At 39.7% G+C, this 19,682-nt stretch overlaps 2 protein-coding genes across 2 annotated transcripts; both read left to right on the top strand.

Annotated features, from left to right (window-relative positions):
• The first annotated feature begins 33 nt into the window (after positions 1 to 33).
• On the top strand, positions 34 to 6,742 carry odad1 (outer dynein arm docking complex subunit 1). The gene is made up of 15 exons (XM_068711720.1): positions 34 to 112; positions 772 to 850; positions 954 to 1,050; positions 1,155 to 1,344; positions 1,434 to 1,559; positions 1,737 to 1,850; positions 1,933 to 2,000; positions 2,084 to 2,271; positions 3,528 to 3,662; positions 3,999 to 4,081; positions 4,394 to 4,562; positions 5,320 to 5,483; positions 5,587 to 5,690; positions 5,803 to 5,893; positions 6,001 to 6,742. Exons 2-15 carry the CDS (start codon positions 784 to 786, stop codon positions 6,103 to 6,105), a joined length of 1,701 nt encoding a protein of 566 aa, XP_068567821.1. The 5' UTR covers positions 34 to 112; positions 772 to 783; the 3' UTR covers positions 6,106 to 6,742.
• A 9,905-nt stretch (positions 6,743 to 16,647) lies between these two features.
• si:ch211-222l21.1 (prothymosin alpha) lies at positions 16,648 to 19,380 on the top strand. Its single transcript, XM_068712277.1, has 5 exons — positions 16,648 to 16,831; positions 17,441 to 17,539; positions 17,961 to 18,048; positions 18,278 to 18,351; positions 18,488 to 19,380. Exons 1-5 carry the CDS (start codon positions 16,781 to 16,783, stop codon positions 18,557 to 18,559), a joined length of 384 nt encoding a protein of 127 aa, XP_068568378.1. The 5' UTR covers positions 16,648 to 16,780; the 3' UTR covers positions 18,560 to 19,380.
• Positions 19,381 to 19,682: the final 302 nt, after the last annotated feature.

Genomic DNA, 19,682 nt, shown 5'->3' with positions numbered 1-19,682 from the left:
ACTGCCGGCCACAGGGCACTGAGCAACGGTTGCTAACAACTCAGGTTGCTGTGAGCCTGCCGTGTGTCCTGGGAAGTAGCACTGGGGTTTTTACTTTTTAAACATTAAACTGGTGAGATACATTCTTATTTGTCCTCAACAGCGGGCACTTTTTAGATACCTTTCATATGTTAGCTAACTATAATCAATATCTTGTGTGTCTTATAACTGGATATGATGCCTTGGATTTGCTATTCTGCTAGTGAGATGATCTTAAACCTAGATTTAAATATCGAGGTTTGATCAATCATATGCTGTAAAGATAGGAACATGCAGCAGTGTGCACTAATGGTTTGTGAAGATAAATGTGTTTTATTCATAGTAAAACTATAACACAAAGTATGCAAAAATAAAATATATGCATTTTCAAATGTATATTTCAAGTAAATAGATACAAGACAAATATGTATATGTAACATTTCCTCACTTAAACTACCACTTCAAAAACAATGTAAGGGGAAAGATTATTTAAATGTTCCCTCCTATCTTAAAACTTACTCTAGTGATGCAATATGCCACAAGATCAATGTTAATCAAATGCTGCTTCCAGACAATCACTGAAAAAATACATGTATAACTAATTTAGTCTCATATTCAGCTTGAGGTTTGAGAGCTGAATAGGAGACTAGTTTGGATTAAACTTAATGATCAGAGGAAAATGACATTTCCACAAGAAAAAGTTCAATATTTTCTGCAAACGTCACTTTACTCTTTATTTTTCATCCGGTAAAGCCCAGTGTAACCATGCCACGTGGAAGAACGGTCACTAGTGCCCGCTCAGACACCAGTGAGATGGATATTGATGGTACAGGTAATGTTGGTTATGTTGCTATCAACTGCTATCAATAATATTTTTGCTATTTGCATGGTTGAAACAGTTATAATGTGCAAATGATTTGTTTTTTTGAAAGCAGAATCAGAGATATCCAAACTGCAGAGACAGTTCAGGATCATGGAAGGAGATCGGCAGGCCTACAACTTTCAGGCCCGGGAGCAGATCCGCAAACAACAGTGAATAAGCACTACGCCTACATCACATTGTCAAATGTGTATGTGTGTGGGGTTTTTTTTTTTTTTTATTCGCCTGATTGCTTGTATATGTGATGTGGATGAAGGCAGGAGATAGAGAAGCTGCTGAAGGAGCAGGAGGACCTGCATATAAACCTTGGTGCATGTAAAAGCTTGTCACGCCAGCAGCAGGACAGTGAGGACACTCAGAGTCTTCGTGCTCTGCTGGAGCAGAGAGACATGTTAGAGGAGGAGCTGTGGAAAGAGAAGCAGTGTCAAAAAGAGCTCGAGAAAGAGGTGATTTAAGTCCGTTCACTCTATATGATACTATACATCATACAGTTTACTGATATTTCTTGTTACAAACCACAGTTTATGTCATGCAGATTACAAACACAGAGTTGAAGCTGGCAGAGTTGAGAAAAGGGGAGGTCAGCACTGGGGATACACAAAAGTCTAAGTTACGGAGGACCCAGAAGGCCATACGCACTTTGGAATACAAACTGGACAGAGTGAGTTGTGAAAGCCACTCATCACAAAATACCTAGAAAACGGATCTCCAAATATTATCATGTTATCAAGTTATATTGTTGTTCTTTGTCTGTTTTCAGAGGGCATAGCGTATCTTCACATACACTTTTATTATATTATTATTTTAAAGGTTTGTTAATGTTCTATGTCCTCTCCAGTCCTTGACTCGCTTCAATGAGCAGCTGACCAAAAACAGCCACCTGAGAGAGGAGCTGCAGACACTTCATATTGAGCGCATCCGTTTCCAGCAACTACACAACAAGCTGGACAAGGTCAGAGGTCACACCATACACGATTCAGAGACATGTTCCTAAACTGGTTTTCAACGCGTCTGCTGTTTTTTGTGTGTTGTAGGAACTTTACGACGTCCGCAAGAAAATCGGGGAAATTGTCAACTTGTCCAATGTTGCCTACGATACCAGGTCAGAGTTTAGACGGTTGTGTAACAGTATGTAAGAATCAAAATGATATGCACGTCATTATCTTATAAACCTTTGTGCTTCAGGTTGGAGGCCCAGTCCAAGTTGACCATGATGAGGGAGAAGGCAGTGAAGGACCTCGCCCAGTACAACACTGAGATGAAGGAACTGGAGAGGGTTATTGCACAAGAGTTCAGCCTGAAAGAGTTTATGACCACCAAGTGCAGCGAGAGGAGCGGGCAGGATGAGGGCCCTGAGATGGGACACAAACAACGTAAGACACGGCCACTGTGCTGTAGCTAATATTGCTGTTTTGACAATATCGATCATTATGTGAAGAGCAAAAGTGTTGTCGACGATAATAACGCCGGCAGCGATTTTTCAATGTTTATTCAGCTTCTGCTTTATGAATGCCCCGGCACAGTCTCATGCAAGAGAGAAGAATTTTGAGATGATTCAAAAGCCTGATGTAGCCACAAATGAAAATGATAATTTTCAGAAAAAAAATCGTAGAAAAAAACCATCGGAAAAGTTTCTTTTGTCTTGAAACTAACAAGAGGGAAACAGTACAGTCTGTCCTGCCAGCGAGTCCTTGAACGCTGTGTTATGACCTGGCCCAAGCGGCCATAACAAAAGACAGACATGCCAAAGAACAATTAACAAAAGAAGCATTATTTAACAAATTAAAGCAATCTAGACCAAATTAAAGGGTTAACTTAAGTATTTGAAATATGGGGCGTGGATATGAGTAAAGTCTGCAGCATGTGTGGTGCGCATGAATGGAAAATGTGGGTGCAGGTGTTGAAAAGGTGCATAAATGCGAAACAATAAGCAAGAGAAGCAAACTGCAGCAGAGCGGATGGTCAGCCAGAGAGCAGCTGACTCAAATAACCCTCAGGTGTTCCCAGTTGCTCTAACGAGCACCTGCAGAGAGAGAGAGAGAGAGAGAGAGAGAGAGAGAGAGAGAGAGAGAGAGAGAGAGAGAGAGAGAGAGAGCACTGACAGGTGAATCAGGCAGCAAGCTAGATGATGCCAGAGGAGTCATCGCAACTGTAATATAACCAAGCACTACACTGTTCACAGAGTGTGTTAACACACAGTGACTTGAGACTTGACATGGACTTGCTAAAAATAACTTGTGAGCACCTCTTGGCTTGAGAGGCTGGAGGGATGTGTTCAATTATTGTAGATTATAAAATGTTAGTTGGAGACCCAGTGAAATTATACATTTACCATAACTGAAAAATAGCAATATTTTCCTGTTTCCCTGAGTGACGTTGGTTTATATTGATTTTTTTTAGGGGCAAAATACAGTAATTTACCGTAAAGAAAAAAAAGTGTGTTTTTTTCATATTGCATTGCAAGAGCCTGTTTAAAGTGATCATAATAATAGATAATAATACAGTGCATGCTTTGAATTCCGTAGGTATAGCTGTTCTCAGCAGACTGGATGGCTCAAAGACTTGAGACCTGACAGTGACAGTTATACAGCTCTGATGATACTGATATGAAGGTGCTCGTTTGTCCAAGTGTCAGAGATGAAGGAGCAGAGGAGGATGGACTCGGGGGAAGAGTCGCTGGACGCTCTAGAGGAAGTGTTCGAGAGGATCCAGGCAGTGACGGGGGAGGACAACCTGGACATGCTGGTCAGCAGGTTCATCCAGGGTACGTCTTACCAACGCAGGTTTCAGACTCGCACATACACAAAGACAACACTTCTTACAGTCCTTTTGGCTCTGGAACTTGAATTCATTATTTAAGTTATGACAGGATCTGAGTTACAAAAATGTATGTTATTTGTATGTTTATTGTTGATTTATAAACAATGACACCATAATTACATCTCTTTCCTTTGACAAAAGATTATATATGATGTTTACATTTCTCTACCTTTGGAGGAACACTCAGGCTAAATTATTTTTATATCCCACTTTGGTAATAATCAGTTTCTGTTGAAGATATTTAAATGTATCTCTGTTGTATTGCTGTTTTGCTGTGTAGCTGAAGACCAGAACTTTGCACTCTTCAACTTTGTAAATGAGCAAAACAATGAAGCTGAGGCACTGAGAGATCATATCAACAAGGTGAGTATCTTTTCTCTATCTACTCGTCATTTTTAGCTTCACAAAATGTACCTATACTCCTGTTCAGTGCAACAATAGAGCAGATATACTTAATTCCTTGTTCACAAAGTTTACAAGCAACCAGTATGAAGGGCTTCAATGGCCGGAGTTATAGAGTTCTTACAAAATTCTAGTAAGTTCTTGGAAATTAAATGAAAGCGGTAATTTCTGCCTGCAGTTAGAGCAAGTGATAGGGAGCATGTAGTATTCAGTGCTGTTGGTTCACGCCAATTATGTATTTGAATGTCTATGTGTGAATGTGTGAATTTGCAGACACAAGCAGAGATACAGCAATTTCGAGTAGCAGGTTTGCAACAAGAGCAGGATCATCGCTCTCTGCTGAGAGACATTGATGAGCAGCAAAAGAAAAGCGAGTCTCAAGCTGAGGACTACGAAAACCAAGCCAGCATCATCAGCAAAATCCTGGACGAGATCAAAACAGGTTTGGCATACAGCTAGGAAATATGTCAATATTATATTGGGATATGAGACATGATATTGTCTTCAATTTTGATATCCTCTATTGCACAAATGTCTTTTCCTGGTTTTAAAGGCTGCATTACAGTAAAGTCATGTCATTTTCTGACTTACCAGGCTGTTCTATAATTGCCTTCCATTTAGTCATTATATCTACATTACTGATCACAATTCATCCAAAATCTCATTGTCATAAATATTGTATGTCAAATATTAAATAGTCAATGCTACAATGTAAATATAATAAAGTATTAGGTCAAAAATATTGTGATATTTTATTTTTCCCATAACCCCCAGCCTTAGTTTGGCAACAATTTATTTTACTGGTCTGTAATTTCCTCATTCTGTGTTTTTTAAAGACGTTTATCATTAGTAATTATTGGGGAAATAGTGTCAATGTTATATTAATATCATTTCAATTCATTCATTCCAATAAATAGGCAGCGTACCCTGGAGTCTTTTAGTCAGTGTTAAACAGGTCGGATGCAAAAATGTCAAATTTGTTTACAGGCAAGTATGCAATTCAACACAAATAAAGAACAATATCCAATAGTATATTTATAATTACTGAATATTTACATGGGTTTGATTTGAGCATTTCTTTCAAGAAATGTTCTTTAAATTTATCAAGAAACCACAGATATATGTATATATTTTCATCACACATAAGCAAACACAGACAGTTCCAGGTACTCCTGACTCTGGTCTTTCCCATCTCACAGGGGTGAACAGCATCTTCTCTAAAATGGGTTGCGACCGCTCAGTGATGGAGGATCTACTGGGCTCCTCTACAGGGATCAGTGAGAACAACATCATGTCCTACCTGGGTCTGGTGGAACAGAAGACCAACGAGCTGCTCACCATACAAGCTTTCCTCAATTCTAAAGTAACCTGTCAACCTGTGGTTCTGTCTTTACTTTCCTGACGAACGTTCCTGTCGTATTTCTGCCATGTGATGGAATGTGCCTCTGTATTTGTGACTATTGCAGGATCTAGAAAAGGACTACAATCCAAAAGACCTGGCCAAATTTCTTCTGGGTCAAAATCCAGAGCTGCTTCAGCAGAGTGTTAGCAGCCAACCTGCAATCAACAGGTCTGCCTTTTATCTGTTCAATTTGAAGCCCATGTGTTTATAATTAGTAAATACATTTAAACACCTCGGACATCAGGTTGATGAGTGTTTCTGTGTTGGTTGGACTCCTCAGTGTGGAATATGATGCAGAAGAGTCTCCCGTCACTGATGAGGAAGAACGACCACTTTCACAGGGGGAACTTCGCAAGAGAATATTAAAAGGGGTAATGCCACACTTAAGTGCCAATCCTGCACTCAGGTGATTGTTTGTGCTTTTCATCATGATGCATTTTTCCGGTACTTTGTTCATTCTTCTGGATATGATTCACAGGTTCTGCAGAAAGAGAGTTCAGTCCGGCAGGCAGCAGCCAAAGCCTCAAAGAGCAGTCAGCAGTTTGACGGCAGACGACGCTCGCTGGAGGACGCACTAATCTGACACATTGAGCTGATGTTTAAAATGGGATCCTCGTCTTCTGCATCTGAAGGGCCTGCTTTTATTGTTAAGCATACACATAGCAATAAACATAACAATGGAACCAGCCTGATTGGCCATTTTGAAATGTTGCAGCTTGCATTTGAAAACATTTAAAGCTTAATTATGTTATGCATGCCACCTTTTATGATGAATCATTGGCATGGCCTGTTCAATGCCTGCATGTTGGTGTGATTTGTTTTGTTGGAACTAATTAGGTTGAGAGCTATAAAGATGGCTTTTCAGATTCTGGTAACCAGCTGTCCTTTTGATGTAGGACTTGCCATCTGGCTTTGACTATGCAATCTGGTTGCAGTACAACCCTCCCGCACTGGCAGCGTTTCATTACATGATAGTTGCTGCTATGCTGAAACGGAAAGGTTGGGGGCAGCAGAACCTTTTGTAATTCTAATTGGCATGCTGAGCCCTTGAGTCTGTGTTTCCAAAAAGGACACGAGTAGCATTTAGCGCTTCACCGTACACATGGATTTTGAACACGTTTTTGTTGCTGGAATAATGCTGATTTTGCTCGGATGTGTTTTGCCGAATCATGCTCAGATGAATGTGATCAAATCAGTGTCAGTATATAAATAAACTGCTACCTTTCCATTCGGGTCAGATTGGTTAAATGAGTAATCTGTTCATACACCACCATTAACATCAGCCACTCGTCATGCTCAGTCAGCTACCTATTTGTAGTTTAGGCTTACCATATCATCTTCATGTGTACCAGTAATATCAGGAGCGTCTGTATCTCTTCTTTTTTTTTTTTTTTCGTTCAGTGTGGCCTGTAATGTGCAAGGATTTCAAAAAAAACAAAAAACTTCACTTTGATCCTCAGGAGTTTCATGTCATCTTATCCAAACATCCTGGGGCGGGCCTCTGGTGGGGAAAAGATGGCAGTCACTCCTGCAGAGAGCAGCTTCCTCTGTGCAAATGGCAAGGGGAACTTATTTTAAGAAGAAAAAAAATGTAACTGTGAAACAATTAACAAAGGGTGTTGCTATATTTAGCTTTAAAGGTCACCTTGATGCCATCATGGCTTCTTTTTTTTATGTATCATAGGCTGTTCAAGGAAAGAATGATTTGACAAGTGTCCCTGTCCAAACAAGAAAGAGACGTATCGGTCATTATGTTAACCATCTAACTTGAGTTGTGTGGTTTTAATTAGCTTATCTGTTAAAGGTTGTTTTTTTTTCCGGTTTTGACAGCAGCGGTTTTTGTGAAGTGAAACTGTTACTCTGTAAACCTTTACGACTGATTGACCAATGACTTGGTTTGCTCAGGATAATCCTCCTTGCAGTCTCAACTGTGTGGCTGTGAAAACAGCTTATCAGAGATAAAAGAGCGCTGTGGAAAGGCAGACGGGTGGCGATGGTGGGAGATGAGATGGAGGAGGCTGCTTTCTTTGAAATTCTACTCTCACTTAGCCCCCTCCACTCCCGACAAACGCTCTGTGCACACGGCTCTCCGCATTGCCATAGAAACCTTCCTTTTAATCACAACAGAAACCTCATTTCCTACTCCTGACAAAAGAGTCCTCATTGCCTGTAGAGACCGCCTGCATCAGCCATTTCCAAGGCCCGCCTCCTTCTGCAGGCTGTACCTACCAGCAGCAGCAGCAGCTTTATTTACCCGTCCCTCTCCATATAAGCACATTTTCCACCTTTTCTCTTCCTCTAACTTAACAGTTGCCTCATTTTTGCAGTGCACCTTCTGCTTCGCACCTTGTAATCATTTGTAATTTGTGTCTATTTTTTTATTTGAGCTGCAGGCTGTTGAGATTGTTGCAATAAGTTCAACTTATCCTAATCAAAAAGTAATAATTAACTGGTGCTTGGAAAAACCTACTCACCGAAACCACACCAACAAAGACATGCAAGAACAGGTACCGTTTCTCCACACTCGTCAAGAAACTACACGCTTGTCCGCGACCTATTTATCTGTTTCTCGTCAAACTGTTACATATGATCAACTGCAGTGTCCCATGTCCTGTAATAACCATAGTGTTACTCTCAGTCCCTCTCAATCTCTCCAAATTCTAATGCTGGAATACATTTGTCACAAGCCACTAGCAGTTTAATATGGATTGTAAAGTTCAACTTTCATCTGACTGCAGGCAAAGTTTTCAGTGTAATGCTCTCCACTTCCTATCTCTAGTCTTGTTCTGCTTTGGGAACAAACTGTGTTAGCACTTATAAAATGCATTGTTCCCTTTATCTCAAACAAGACTGTTATCTGGACCCAGAAAATACCCCTGTCCTCTGTCTGCCGCTCTGTCCTCCTCTCCCTCTTCTTTGTTTATTTGGGAATTTTGCCAGGTATTTCCCCAGCCAGTCTGCCTGCTGCACCCACAATGTTCCCTCCTCTTGAAGAACTGCTCCACCCCCCCACCCTCCCCAACCCAACTCTCACACCCTCCCACCCACAATCCACCCTTCCATGTATGTTGCTAAGCAACATGAGAGCTGGTGCATTTTCCAGCCAATCAAATTACTGAACATATTTTCGAACGGTGTTGAGGAAGGAACAAGCATATCACTTTTTTTTTCCCCCCTATCAGGCCCTTCATCAATTATAGGGTTTACACCTTGCAGGTAATTGTTGCTATATAGTTACGCTGCACACATATTTTAGAGAAGTGAGCCTTTGATCATTTCCAGTGCCGGTTCCTCCCTAGCTTGTACTAGCAGTGCACCACTGGGTGGCAGCAGGATCAGTTTCTATGTTGCCACACAGGCTGCACAAATCTTTTACTGCTGTTGCTAAGCAATCCTGACTCTCATGTCTTACCTGTGAAACATTTTTGATTTTTACAGATGTCCCTGCCACCATTTTGTCTTTGTTTTCACCATTTTGAAATGCACCCCACTCGAAAAAGGAACACAATTTTGGTTGCACTATAACATCTCTTCACATCCAAAATGATGAACCCTCTGAAAGATATCATTACAATTCAGACCACTGCAGAGACAAAGCCTGTGTGTTTCTGCTGGCAGAAGGATTGAGATACCCACCGTGTGTGAGATCCAGGTTTGGGTTAAATATTAGCCTTGAATGGCTTCAGCTGACTTCATCTCATCATGCAGGAGGCAGGAAATGTGCTCTTGAGTGATTAGGCCAGCAGCTCTTGTCTTCCACTTTACCAGCAGTGGAGCGGTCCATACACTCTGTGGGCTGAAATGTTGTGCAGCTTCCTGTTTTCTTTGTGAGCAAACCTCTGAGATATTTAGCATGGACTGCTTTTGATGTTTCAGACATGATCCAGCTGATCGAGTCCCATTCAAATATTTCTTAATCACTAATTTGTTTTCTTTTTTTACACTCTCCAGGTCCCTGTGTCCCTCCCCCTCCTTGATTCCCCTGTGTGCGAGTCCCTCATCTCAGCTTTGGTTGCTGTGCAGATGGCTCTTTGTTGGTGCTTCACAATGGGTCTAAGGTCAGTGTGCCTCATGCCATCAACACACTCAAACTTCTCCACTGCAGCTGGCTATATTTCTAGTTTATCTAAAATAATTCTCTAGTAAGCATCAGGGCTGCTCATGTGTATACGGTTATGTTGTGGTCTCGAATTAAGAGGAAGTTCTAAAACCACAGATGTAGCGCAGAGATAGCCTGGACCTTTCAGGCTGTAAACGCGACAACAGATGTCACCTTGTTTTCAAAAAACTGCACTACACCAGGGCATTCTTTGTGATCTCTTAAACACTCGTCACATTTCCTGATTCTTGATATGGCAGTTGAAGACCAGCTTCGGAGCATCTCTGAAACAAACCAGAGAGCAGAATATTAGATCAGCCAGAGAAATAGAAATGCAAATCTACCATCTGTTCTGTCTGATCCCAATCCAACCCTTCATCATTCAAGAGCTAGTGTAATGCTTACTCGTATAGCTTACCCTTTAATGATTGTGAGGATAACAAGATGTACTTTCACACTAGTAAACAAAGAAACATTCAGGCATCTCTCTCAGAAAGATCAGTGCAAATTGCACATTTACTAATCCGAGTTTAAACACTCTAATCTTTAACATCTTCAGTTCAAGGATCATATTTCGGTGCCAATATACATACATTTACAGACAAACGATAATGCCAGAAGCATAAGCAGATGTTATGTTTCGTCTATGTGAGAAATAGGTTTTCCCATTGTACAAAGTAAAATCCGCTGGGCACTAAAACTCAGCAGCAGAGGGCCGTGAAGTCTTGGTTGGGGTTTATAGCAGGAAGGAGCAGGTAGACTGAAAGGCGGGAAACTAGAAGGAGGAGGAGCATTTCTTGCAAAGCAGGAGGAATTACTGGAAATTTCCACTTCTCTGGCAAGGCAGTTGTAAGGGTGGAGCTGTAGGAGGTGAAATAAATAAGGTAGTACAGTTGAATTTCAGCAGCGCAGAGGGAAAACTGAAGCTACCCTTTCAAGCATATTTGTTGAATAAATTTATGAAACCTAAAAGACATTTTTTACATTATATATTTACATAAATATTGTATGTTAAATTCAAGGATTCAAGGATCATTAATTGATTATGATTATGCAACACAGGGATGCAAAACAAAATTCAGTTGTAGCCAATTTGACAAAAACAGTAGTACACTCCTTTAGTGCATTTCTTGAATTTGCATCATAAGGAATGTAAACAGCAGCAACAGAAACAATCATCTGGGTCAATAATATGGCCGACATCTTCACATTAAAAATGAAAGATGTGAAGATTACATATAATAACATCACATTATATGTGTCCTCAGTTATTATAACCTTTGATTGATTGATTAACTTTATATTTTATTCATATAACAATCAAAATGCACCCATTTTTCACTTATATCTATCTGATCACTGACACCTGTGTTCCTATTATGTGTTACTGTGTTTGTTCAGTTATGCACCCGGCTTAATATACTATAAGGCAATGTTGAAAGAAGAAGAAGAAGAAGAAATGTGGATGCAATAAATTACTAAATAATTATTATATGTTCAATTTCTGATACCTTTTGGGCAAGAAATCACAACAGAATGTCGGTAATGTATTCAGCAAACATCAACATAAGTGTTTTTTCAGGTTCTGGTGTTTTTACATGGGTGTAAAATAATCAGGATATCTTACTTGAATAAATCGAAGTCATCCCAAAATGTTAAGGAAATGCAATAAGATAAGACTTAAATGATCTCTGATGATACGGTGATGTAACACCAGCAATGATTCACTAACTCAGCTTAAGATAACCGACATATCAATATAAATATATATATATTAATGTATTGTATCTTGTTTTTTCTTCTTCTTCTTTGTGTATGTTTTACAGAGAAATGTAGTCTGCATGTGTGGTATTGGTTTTAATGCTGTGAATTATGTATTATTTCCCGGTTAGGAAGGTAAAGTGCTTGCTGACAGATGATATGTTGCACTGCAATCAGATGGTAGGACTGAAATATGCTCTTCATTTGCTATTGCTGTGTTGAAACAATAAATACAAACATCGTATAAATCTCTGCACATTTCAACATCTGTTGAATTTAAATACATTCTTTGACATTTCAACCTATGTTTTGAACATACAATTTACAAAATACATACAGTATCTTGGCTTCTGTAACTTGAGTACATAATACATTTACACATCTCTTCATCCATCTATTAATTTATTTATTTTCCAGCAGCTTTTCTGTGTCAACGTAGCTGTGGCAACACAGTCAGTAGTCACCCAGGTGACCTTTTCCCCAGCAATTTCTTCCAACACCTCCACCAAGCGCTCACAAGCGAGCTGGGAGATGTAGTCCCTGTGGCATGTCCTGAGTCTGTTCTGGGATCTTTTTCCATCAGAGGGGGACCCCCATCCAGTCTGTAGTTTGAGGTTTTCCAAAATTTCATCTGCATGTATTCTCATTGTTATTCTTGTCACTACTTTTAGGTCAGGGTCAACGTAAAGATGAACAGTCAAATAGCGTGCTTCAATGGTTCAGCCCTCTTGTCAGCGCCATGGTCTAGTAGCTTGCAATGGCTACTGATGCATTTTAGTGTTCTACCCACATTTGTTTGTAATGAGACCCTGAAATATCTGAACGCCTATACATATGGTAGTTTCTTTCCCCTCCCCTGGATGGGAAAAGACACCTTTTACATCAGGAGAGAATTTTCAGCCTCAGTTTGGGAGGTGGTACCCCTCCTACTTTACACCCAGGAGCAGTTGGCTGCTGTGCATCAAAAATGGAGCCAGAGCCAGCAGAGTTCATAACCCGAAATGTTCACAGAGCAACATCTCCAGACTTTGGCTGCTCCATGATATCCTGCAAACAGGGAAGGGGACAAATGCACAAACAGTGTGTTAAATCCGAGTGTACAGAGACCAATAGACTTTGATATTGGGAAACACGAGCTCTGGCATTTTCCAAATCCTCAAAACACCTACAGACTAATCCATGCAACACTGAAGATGCATGTCAACCACAGCAGCCCCAACTAGGATTTCCAGATCTCTTGGCACCCTGACTCTGAGGAGCTTTGGTTTACATTATTTGTGTTTCTCTCGATTATAGTTTTTCATATTACTTTTTCATGCTCCATGTAAATTGTTTGTGGTTGTATTCTTACTTAGCGTTTGTTTTTAATTTTGCCATTTTTTTGAAACATTTGTTTATAGAGTTATTATTGTTTACTTTTATACTGTTTCTTTTCTTTTCACTTTATCAGTTGAATCCTATATGGCTGCTGCAGTGACGTAAAATCCCCAATGTAACTGTGTAAACGTGAGCCCTGTAATGTAAACATTTTCTTTCATTTCATACACCCATCGCTCTACAGTATTAATGAACGTATTCATTCATTTGCTGTTTATTATTACTATAGGATTGCTGTTGTTTTATTTTGTTTTCTCAGTTCTTGGGTCTTTGTGTCATTATTGAGTGATATTGATGCACTTTTATTGTTTTATCACGTAAAATAAAATGTAAAGGAAAAAAATAATGGTTTACGTTTTGCACAACCATAAAGACATTTCAAAGGAATATTCATAAAAAAAATGCCATTGTTTTATTCAATACAGACCTTTAGTTTACAGAAAAGTTATTGAACATGTGACCCTTGGCCATGAAGTCCCTTTAGAAACATCCCTGCAGCTTTTATTTGAAAATACAGTATGAGCCTCTGGGGGTCTTGTGGCAGCACTACTAGTGTCCATGATGTCATTATGGTCCACAATGACTGTACTTAATTGTGTTACTTATAGATCAATACCTTTCTCCCTTACTGTGCATTGGACTGAAGCGTGCCACTGAGAAGTCAACTTCATGTTGTCCTGTACTCTGCAGGACCTGAAAGCCAGAGAAAGCCAGGCAGACCATGCAGGACACTGCTGTTCAAAACAAAAGAGCTCAGTTTGCCCCCCGCCAATGCGTCCAATTACAGGGACCCTTCCCCCGCCTAATCCCGACCCCTATGCTCTTTGATGGGCCTCACTTACCCCCGCAGCACTGACATTCCACAAGTCAGGTCAGTCCTTTGTCCTGAAGAAATGAAGTGACATTAAGGTGCTGCACATATATCCAGTTTAACATTAAAATAAATGTTTCCCCGAGCTATGGGAACTGATACGAAACATTTACTGTCAAATGCATTTGTATAAAAACAAAGAGGCTTTTCTTTTATACAGTATTGCTTTCTGTGTTTCCATAATTTTGAATAGCATCAAAAAAGTTTTCCTGTTCCTACTTGTGGAAAGTGTGGTAAACACTCCAGCTGTTGGCAAATGAGTTTTGAAGAAATCACCACATAAAGTGACTCTCTTTTTTGGCTTTTCCTTGACTGCCCTACTTCCTGCAACGGTTTGGTTCGCTTAATTACCTGCAGAGTGAAATAGGCTGCCCATAGATGGATTTTCTTTTTTTTTTTTTTGTTAAAGATTGGTGGCACATGGAAACATGTTGAGGTAGGCAAATAAGAAAAAAAAAGAGACAGGAAATGATCTCACAAACACTCCCCCTCTGATTGCTCCCATTTTCCAGTTACAGAAACAGAGTGAGTAATGCCTTCTGCTGCTTTGAGTCTGCTCCTCTGTTCCTACTGTGGATCTACTGAAGACCATTACATTGTGGATGTCTGCTTTAATGCTCTGTAGTCTCCACATGGTCTTCATTCCCCAAATAAAAGGGTATTACACTTCATGCAATGCCCAGATGAGTCCTTGCCTTTAAAGTGCAGTGACATAATGTCTTAAAATGCCAAACAATATACAACCAATGCTGTGTCAGTGTTATTATCTCTTGTGTGTAGTTTGTGATGAGTAGTTTGTGTGTATATATATACAGCATATATATATAGATATATATATATATATATATAGATATATATATATATATATATATATATCTATATATATATATAGAGAGAGAGAGAGAGAGAGATATATACACAGTACACATATATATATATATATATTTTACATGATGTATCAGAAGTTTTAGTATTCAAATTTGCAATATTTTAATATGCCCTTAGTATAGTTATGTTTGAACAATAGAATAATTCAAAAAACATCCTTATATGAGGCATACAATAAATCTCAAAGAAACCAGCTGGCACACTGACAACCCTTTGATCTCTGTAATTACAGTCTTTATGATCATATTTCAGCTGAATGTGAGGTAAATGGGGCCTGGAGGCTTCTTCAAAACCAGTATGAATACTGGCATAAAGAATAAGTGAGGCGGTTAAGGATTAGGCCCTAAAATTAGAGACTGAAAACATACTTGTGTTAAGATATCCTCAGTAGGTTTGTTGGGGCAAGGGACACAAACAGTAGTAAGGCTGTCTAGAAATATTTATAATCCATATCACCTGGGACACACAAATATGTTTTATAAACAAGTGGAAATGACTCTGTTGCTCTGACAACTTTCTGATAAGTGCAGGTAAAAGTTGTATGATCGATATGTGTGTGGGTTGAAAACAATAGAAGGCGTGGAAAATAGAGTTCTTCATGATTATTTTGAGACTTCATTGTAGGTCAGAGTATCATGGAAACAAATTATAGATTTTACCTGTGATAAAAAACAAAACATGATTTCCTTTAATTGAGGGACTGACCATGTGGCGGCTTAAATTACAACCCACAAAGTTGTGTGTGTTGCCACTTCCTTTGGTTTAACAGTTGGATGAGCGAGTGCAGCAACGGCAAAGAAAGTTCATGTCAAAGAACTTCTGAAGGAGAAGAAAAACAGACTGTTTGGTATATCAAACAAACCACTCTTGTAATAAACATGTTTTTTAATTAAGAGGGAAAGGGAAAGATATCTGAAGAAAAACAACCTTTAAATGATCAGTTGAAACTGGTTATGAAAAAAAGACAATAGTATCTCATCTGTGAGGTCTGGCAAATATCTTCCTAAGAAATACCCCAAGACACATCATGTATTCATGACGTGCATGCTGTCCTTTTTCATTCGTTGCATGTGTATATATAAGTGCTTAAGCAAGGTCACTTTGTTCTTTCCCAGGGGAGAAAAAAAATCACCTTTAATGGTACAATAACTGTGATTCAATGCGTGCTATAAATGTTTTCACACAGTACTGTAGCTACACACTCTCAGTGTATCACACATAACCCCATTACTGTCCCTGATACTCACAAATCACAAAGCAACACATTTATTGCGTAGCCTCTTCTCAGCACGTGATGCTTTTCCTTTTATTTGTTTCAAATATTGCCTTAAACAGACAACTAGTTTGACTAACTTATTGTTCTCAAATGATATGCAAATACCACATAAGGACAAAACTATAGAAGATGCTGATCAATTCATATATATTGATATCAAATTATCATTCACTGCCCATTTCAGTATTCGAATATTATAATAATGTGGATTTGTAAAGTGGATGTATAGCTCACAAGCTTTGCAGCTATGTTGTCTTTAAGGAATTTTGTAATAGAATAATGAATTGTTTAATTACGCTTGTTCAATGTGCAAATTGCAGTGTTACTGGTCCTCCATTTAAACAGTGAAAGTGTAAGCACATTTAAGCAGGAACACATTTTGTTACATGTGTTAAATATAGAAAGGAGGAGTGGCCGCAGTGTTTCAAATCGTCACATTATTCCTTTCTGTTTGTAATTTGAAACCCCATCTCTGCAGAGAAAGGGCGCAAAGACAAAAGATGCCGTTCGTGGGCATATGTTTAGAAACTTTTTCCCTCCATCTACTTGATTCAATGTTCCGCTGTGAGGAGGCTTTCGCGGTTCATCAATACTTCAACAACGGCCCATTATTGACATTTTAGGTACAAAAATCAAACGCAAACTGATGTATAGTAGGAAAACGAAGTCTGATACCTTGGTTCGGAGCTTTAATACAATTGACCAATCAACGACGAGATGGTCAGTGGGCGGGATACCTTGTCAAGATTGACAGGTTAACCCTCCAATCAAATACTCCGGTGGCAGACATTGTCCAATTGTGTGCGGGATCGACCCGCTGTATCCAACAAGAGTGGATTTTCAACGAGAGAGAAAAGCGGAGACAGGCAGACATCATTTCTCTCTCAGCGCCTTTGGACTATCCACACGAAGGCAAAGAGCCAAGAAATTAAAAAAAATACTCTTAACAGGAATATAATTATCTAAATTAATTTAGAAAATTAGCCATGGCCGACACAGCTGTTGACAAAACCGCAACTGCAGAGGTTACAGCCAAGGTTCGTTTCATTCCGTTTTTTTTCCGGTTGAACTGTCGTGTTAAAAAATATTTTTTGAACTTTTTGAAGTTGTATTATTTGTGTTCACAATTGGTTTGGCTAGCTCGTGGGCGGTTGCAGCGGCTTAACGTTTACCTTTTTAATGTTACTTAATTTTAAGTTCACAGTAATTGGGCAAAAAAAAAAAAATGTGAATTACCTAAATGAGTCTTATCTTGAATTGTAACTTGTCGACAAACCATTCACCGCAGAGGCGACGTGTTCGTTATCTTCAGCGTGTTCAGCTAAATATTGAGTCTGTAAACTCAAACGTGTGTGCGCGAGCTAAACGCGTCTTGTTGAGCAGACAAAGCGGTAGAATCTGTAGCTGCTGCTGTGGGCGGGAAGACACCGTTAGGTTAACGTTGCATTACGGGTTGGGATGAAAACGTTCAACATCGCCACTAATTACGTGTAACACAGTTTTTGCTTGAATTAGACTTTATCCCAGATATGGTAAACCAGCTTTCTCATTAAAAACCAGACGTGGTTAAGAAACGTGTGGCACTTCAGAATAAACTCTTTTGCCGAACCGTCACATTGATCAAGGGCCATGCTTTTATTTTGTAGGAGCTGAAGGAGAAGAAAGAAGTAGAAGTGAAGGAGAAGAAGAAGGAGGAAGAGGAGGAGAAGAAGACCGACAACGGGGACGCACCTGCCAATGGCACAGTGAGTTGGGAGACGAGGACCAGCCTCATGGCCTTTTGTCTTAGCAGCCCTCATCATGCAGGTGTCGCTGCACCCGCCTCCCCTTCCTGTTCAGCTGCTCTCCACACAGTGCTTTGTTTGGGTTGTAAAATGGGACAGATGTTAGCTAGCGAGCCTTTTGGACGTTTCCATTGGTGTCTCTAGTTTAGCTTTGCAGCTAATCCTCTGGGGAGTAGGAGCCCCACACATATGCCTTTTTTTTTTTTTTTTTAAGTGTCTCCACAGGGTGTCTGTACTTGTAAGACCTTGGGAGGATTATTTCAAATATGCTTGGGATTCCATGTTTTTATTTTTTCTTCTGTGCAACATTGCTCATATAATAAAAGCCCAATCCTGAATTTTGATGTTTTATTGGACTGACATCTTCCCTCTCTTCATTCAGAATGGTGCTGATCACAGTGACAAAGTGGAAAAAAAGACAGAAAAGAAGACCGAAAAAAAGACAGAGGAGAAACACAAGAATGGAGATGGTATGTTCACATTAAGCAGTGTTATTGGTTTCAGGAAAATAATTAAAAACAAGTCTCTACACGTCTCATTTTGTTGATTCCGATTTGTGTCATAAATGCAGTTACCCTGTGTGGCCTTTAGGTCAAAATTCCATTTTTTGACAAGATTCTTTTTTTTTTCCATGAATCTTGTCTTAATTACACTCAAAGTGAGGGATGTAGTTTCTGAAGTGATAAACTGTGCTTACAGGAGAGGCAGAGGAGGCGCCCCCTGCTGAGGAGACTGACGCACAGCCTGTGAAGCGTGCAGCTGAAGAGGAGGAGGTGGGTTGTCACCAGGCTGAAATATACAATCAGAATCAAGTGTGTTGACTAATCTGGTGAACTTCAGTCTTTGCTAATGCCTGAAATATTCTCCCCCCCCCCCCCCCCCCCCCCCCCATTTTTTTGTTTTTAATAGGAGAAGGTGGAGACAAAAAAGCAGAAGACAGAGGAGAATGGAGATTCAAAAGAGGCAGAAGTGAAGGCTTAGGTCTCTGCCCTGCTACTTGTTTGCAGCACTGTCCCACCAGCCTGGTCAACACCGTGTTGTAGAGCTTGTGCTTTCTGTACCTTTTGAGAAATATTTCTTTTTGTTTGCTCCCATGTTATCACATTGCACTGGAGTCCTTAAACATAGTGGCCCTGCATCCTTTTTTTTAATGAAATGTTATTTATTGGTCTTTAAAATTAGGTTGTTTTTTGTTTTACTTGGGCCACACCATGAGATCATTGTTTTCATTTCTTGAGGCATTCTATCAGGATGTCAGAAGCACAATCTCTATTATGTCAGTGCTGACCAGATGATTCATACGTACAGGCAGCTGCTCAACTCCTCCATGGCTCATGTTGACCTCTCAGATTCACTTCAGGACCAAAGATAAGTTTTAAGCAGGGGCTAATGGACAGTTGTTAGCATTATTAGTTGAGGCATCATTTTTTTGTGTTGAGCTGCTTGTTAATCCTTGGCTTGGCTGCCCTGTTAACATAACAGATGGTGCAAATGAATAAAGGGGCTCCGTCTTGCGCCTCCGTGATAAGACTGCTTGACCTTGTTTTATGGAGGCAGAATTTTGCAATGTTAATTAACCCCTCTTAAATCTTAACACTTTGGTCATTTGTTCTGTATGCATTCCACGCAAGTTTGTACCATTTATACTTTGTTTTTCTTACAGTTTCAATGAGTTTTATGTTATGGCTGGGTAGCCCAGTTTTGTGTCCAAGACTGCCTTTTTCAGAACCAGAATGACATTCGGTTACTTCAGCCACTGCTTTGTATATTCTGATTAACAAATAAATTGTCTTTTTACTTAAGTACATCTTTTTTTTGTGTGTATGTTACTTGATCATTAGTGCGTCTTAGAATCATGGTTTTATAAGTAGATGATGTCACTTGACCCAATTTTTTTCTTATCATGGAAAATGGCTGGCTTGGATGCAGGAAGGAAGAGGAATAATCTAATTCACTTGGTAATGGAAAAGGGTGCACAGAATGGATTCCAGTCTTGTCTCCTGGCTCCCCCGTGTGGTGAGTTTAAAGATTGCAGATCATTATTTCTGAAGTCAGCTGGAGTGACGACTGGTAAGGGCTGTAATGGTTATCGGTGTAAAAACAA

The sequence above is a fragment of the Cebidichthys violaceus genome, unplaced genomic scaffold, assembly GCF_023349555.1.
Source record: "Cebidichthys violaceus isolate CVI_PGR_0920_01 unplaced genomic scaffold, fCebVio1.0.p SCAF_17, whole genome shotgun sequence".
NCBI classification, from domain to species: Eukaryota; Metazoa; Chordata; class Actinopteri; order Perciformes; family Stichaeidae; genus Cebidichthys; species Cebidichthys violaceus.
The sequence above is the reverse complement of the archived record's forward strand: the minus strand, read 5'-3'. Positions and strand labels throughout refer to the sequence as shown.